This window comes from Callospermophilus lateralis, chromosome X, assembly GCF_048772815.1.
Source record: "Callospermophilus lateralis isolate mCalLat2 chromosome X, mCalLat2.hap1, whole genome shotgun sequence".
NCBI classification, from domain to species: domain Eukaryota; kingdom Metazoa; phylum Chordata; class Mammalia; order Rodentia; family Sciuridae; genus Callospermophilus; species Callospermophilus lateralis.
Genome location: NC_135325.1, coordinates 67,008,827 through 67,012,156, shown reverse-complemented (window position 1 = coordinate 67,012,156; position 3,330 = coordinate 67,008,827). Strand labels below are relative to the sequence as shown.

General features: G+C 46.5%; 1 protein-coding gene across 1 annotated transcript; it reads right to left on the bottom strand.

The window, feature by feature from the left end:
- Window positions 1-1,221: 1,221 nt before the first annotated feature.
- Tceal8 (transcription elongation factor A like 8) lies at window positions 1,222-2,846 on the bottom strand. Its single transcript, XM_077107162.1, has 3 exons — window positions 2,756-2,846; window positions 2,267-2,339; window positions 1,222-1,655 (listed from the first exon to the last, which is right to left on the bottom strand). The coding sequence occupies exon 3, from the start codon at window positions 1,614-1,616 to the stop codon at window positions 1,266-1,268; it is 351 nt and encodes a 116-aa protein (XP_076963277.1). The 5' UTR covers window positions 1,617-1,655; window positions 2,267-2,339; window positions 2,756-2,846; the 3' UTR covers window positions 1,222-1,265.
- Between the last annotated feature and the right edge of the window lie 484 nt (window positions 2,847-3,330).

Sequence of the window (3,330 nt, the reverse complement as noted above, 5' to 3'; positions counted from 1 at the left end):
CTCACAAGAGGACAAACCTTAATCCTTGGACTTAAAAGCAACTCTGACTACAGCATGTCTTTCACTCAAACTTGTACACCAGTCCAACTTCCAAATGAACACAACACATGAGACTCCTATGGACACAAAGGATCCTGTGATTGACAACAGAAATGGCTGTTTGGCTGAGGATTATGCAAGACATTGACTGCAGCCCCAGCAAGCCTAGAGCAGTCCCACTTATCTTAAGCATTACTATATAGCAGAGATGGGCTTAAGGAGTCAGTGGGAGTTCAACACAGAGGATTCCAGGAAACTTAGTGAGTGAGGTTTTGTCACCCAAGGCCTCAGTGCACCAGCAGTGGAGGGAGGCAGCAGAGAGCAAAGGACCCAGCAGAAGGAGCAGCCATGGCCAGTAGGCATAGTGGGACCCAGGGGAGAAGAGAGGGGTAAGGCTCAGTGGCAGAGGACTAGCATGAAGCCCCCACATCTGCTTCCTGGACTTGTTTCTGAGTACAGGTTGAGTCAGGTCAGGCCCTCCCTCAAATAATTGGGGTTCTGTATGCATAGATGGAACAAGGTCCCATCATGCTGAGTTCAGTGTTACTGGATCACTGCTTCCCCACAGCCTCCCTGTAAGGCAAATATTTTCCCCATGAAAAGACTGAGTCTTAAGCAACTGTATCTGTAATGATTGCCAGTTTTATTCCTCTGGCAAAGAAATCCAGAGGTAACTTGAGGTTTACATTTCCTTTTTATAGTTATTTCATCAAGAGTTTAGGTGCCCCCATTGCCCTTACAAGCTAGTTGCAAACTAGTTTTGATCAACTATTACTTATTAAAAAAAATCTTCAATTCTTTGTGTGTGTGAAAGGTATTCATTAAAAAATACATATAAGCAAAAGCAAAACAAAAACAAAACTTCACACCACATAGAAATAAGCACAGTTAAGTTTGAGATATGTATGTATGTATACACACACACAATTTGGAATTGTATCCTACATATGTGAGCTGATACTAAATATGCTGCTTTGTAACCTGTTACGTTTTTACTGTACATACAGAATGAACATATTTCCATGCATATGTGTGAAACTTTCCAATTGAAAAATAAACCTGGAAAGTAGGTCAAAATCCAAAATCCAATGAAATGCTGATAACAAAGAAACTACCTAAAACAATGCCACCATGTAATTAAAAGTAAAATGAAAGTCAAAGATACATCAGAAAATGCTAACATAAAGAAAGCAGGGGCTCGATTTTAATATCAGACAAAAAGGAATTCAAGGCCTGAAACACACAGGATAAGGGCGGCTGCGTGAATGTCTTTGCTTCCAATGCATCATCACGAACTTATTTCTTACTCTTCTGATCTCTTCCCTAAGCCTTTCCAACTCATCTACTCCTCTAATCATTTCTTCAGGGTCCAAATGCCTAACAGGTGTGTCCTCTTTAAATCCTTGGCCAGGTTGTGCAGGCCCTCCTCTAAGGTTTCCTTCTGCTTCCTGGCTTACACCTTCTTGGGAAGGTTGAGGGTTTCCTTCTGGTTCCTGTGGTACATCTTCGGAAGGATGGTCTTCTTCTGCCTTTGGCATGTTCTGTTTTCCTTCATTTTCTTCACAAGACTTTTGCATGTTGATTTTTTTATTATTTCCTTTTGGAATAAATTAATCCTAGGGGGAAAAAAAAAGGATACAAAGCGACTAGGTGCCAAGCAAACAGAGTATGTGTTCCCATAGTGACTGGCTTTTCTCATTCAGGTCCCTAATTTTCAAAAAAGTTTTCCAACTAGACAGGGCAAGATCTTCGGGCTCAACTCCCATGACTCCACCTCTTCCTCCACCTCCCTTCCCTCCGCTCTGGCTCTGGCTCTGGCTCTGGCTCTGGCTCCAGCTCCATCTAAGCTCCAGGAGCTCCAGCCCACCAATTTCCCGGCAGGCCCTGCTACAAGCCTCACCCAGCACCGAAAAGGGAGCAGCGCGGAAGCAATTAACCCTTCCCTCACCTCTGGTCTCCCACACTCCCGCCCTTTCAGGCTTTCCCAAATCATCCCAATCTGCAGCGTCTCACCTGAGGTAGCCCAGTGTATGGCCTCCCCTCCCCACTTCATGCCTCTTTAGTCTCCCCCACTCCCCCGCCCCATTTCCGCTGCAGGCTGTGCTCAGGCCTCCAGAGCTCAATCCGGATGGGGAGAGACTGCGGCGCCCCCGGGATGTGCTTTGGTGTCATCCACACTTCCACCCCCACCCAAAGGGACCTGAAGCAATTACACCCTTCCACTGACCTGCAGGGATCCAGGAGATTTTCCTTCCTCTTCCGTCACCTCGATTTCTGTCGCGCTCCAAAGACCAAGAATCCTGTAGACAAACGGGAGTACTTGGTGAAGAAGCCAGTACATGGATCAAAGGGTCCCTTTTATGATTATAGGTTTTGCTTGTCTGAAGTTTCCCATACCCTCATCAGCTCCCTCCTTTTATGACAAACCCGCCCTCCACCGCCCTCCACCCTGCCCACCTTTCCCTGCAAGCCAGCTGGGAGTGAAAGAAGCAAGTTTTTCTACTTTGTTTCTATGCCCCCCCCTCTCTCGGGACCCTCAATTAGCTACACTTCTCTCTTTCCACCCCTCAGCTACCACCCCCACCCAAGATTTCCTGCACAAAATGGGAGTTTTGTAGGAACAGTAGAGTAGGGTAAGCAGTGAAGGCTCCGCTTGCATTCTGCTCTGTACCTCCTCTACCCCACGATCTCAAGTCGGCGCCCATCTTTATACTACCTAAAAGGATCCGGGGCACTTTTCTCCTTCTCCAGCAGAAGAGAGCTGCTTCGGAGAAACGGGGCCTGGACTGTAAGGACTTCTGCACACGTCGACTCTCTGTCACGTGAGTGCCACGTCATCAATAAGCTCGGGTCCTCAGTTACCCCTCCCATTGACACTGAAGCCCGCCCCCTACATTCCCTCTACTTGATAATGTCAGTCTTTTCCCCTATTTGCCAATCAGAGACAATAAAACTGGTATCTTCACCCTGGAGTATCTATTCGCCTTTTTCAGATTACCAAGGAAGATCCGCCTTTTACGGTTAATTGACCATTTCTCCTGCTTTAGGGAATCCATCTCTCTTTCTCTCCGGCTCCAGGGAATTATGTCTTTCTCTCTCCAGCTCCCTAAACGCCCACCTTCTCTCCCCAAAGGCCCTATAGTCTGTATCCCCTGGAATCTCAGCCAGCATTAAAATGAGTGAAAGTGGTAGATAAGGGGTACAGAGGCTGGAAAAGAATCTAGGGGTGAGAGTGTGAGATTTTACTAGCCTCTTTGAATATTTTTATGGTGTGTTCTGTTTTAAGCAATC

Bases quoted from the DNA above. Each gene is read 5' to 3' on its own strand.
- Tceal8 (XM_077107162.1), bottom strand. From the start codon at position 1,616: ATGCAAAAGTCTTGTGAAGAAAATGAAGGAAAACAGAACATGCCAAAG.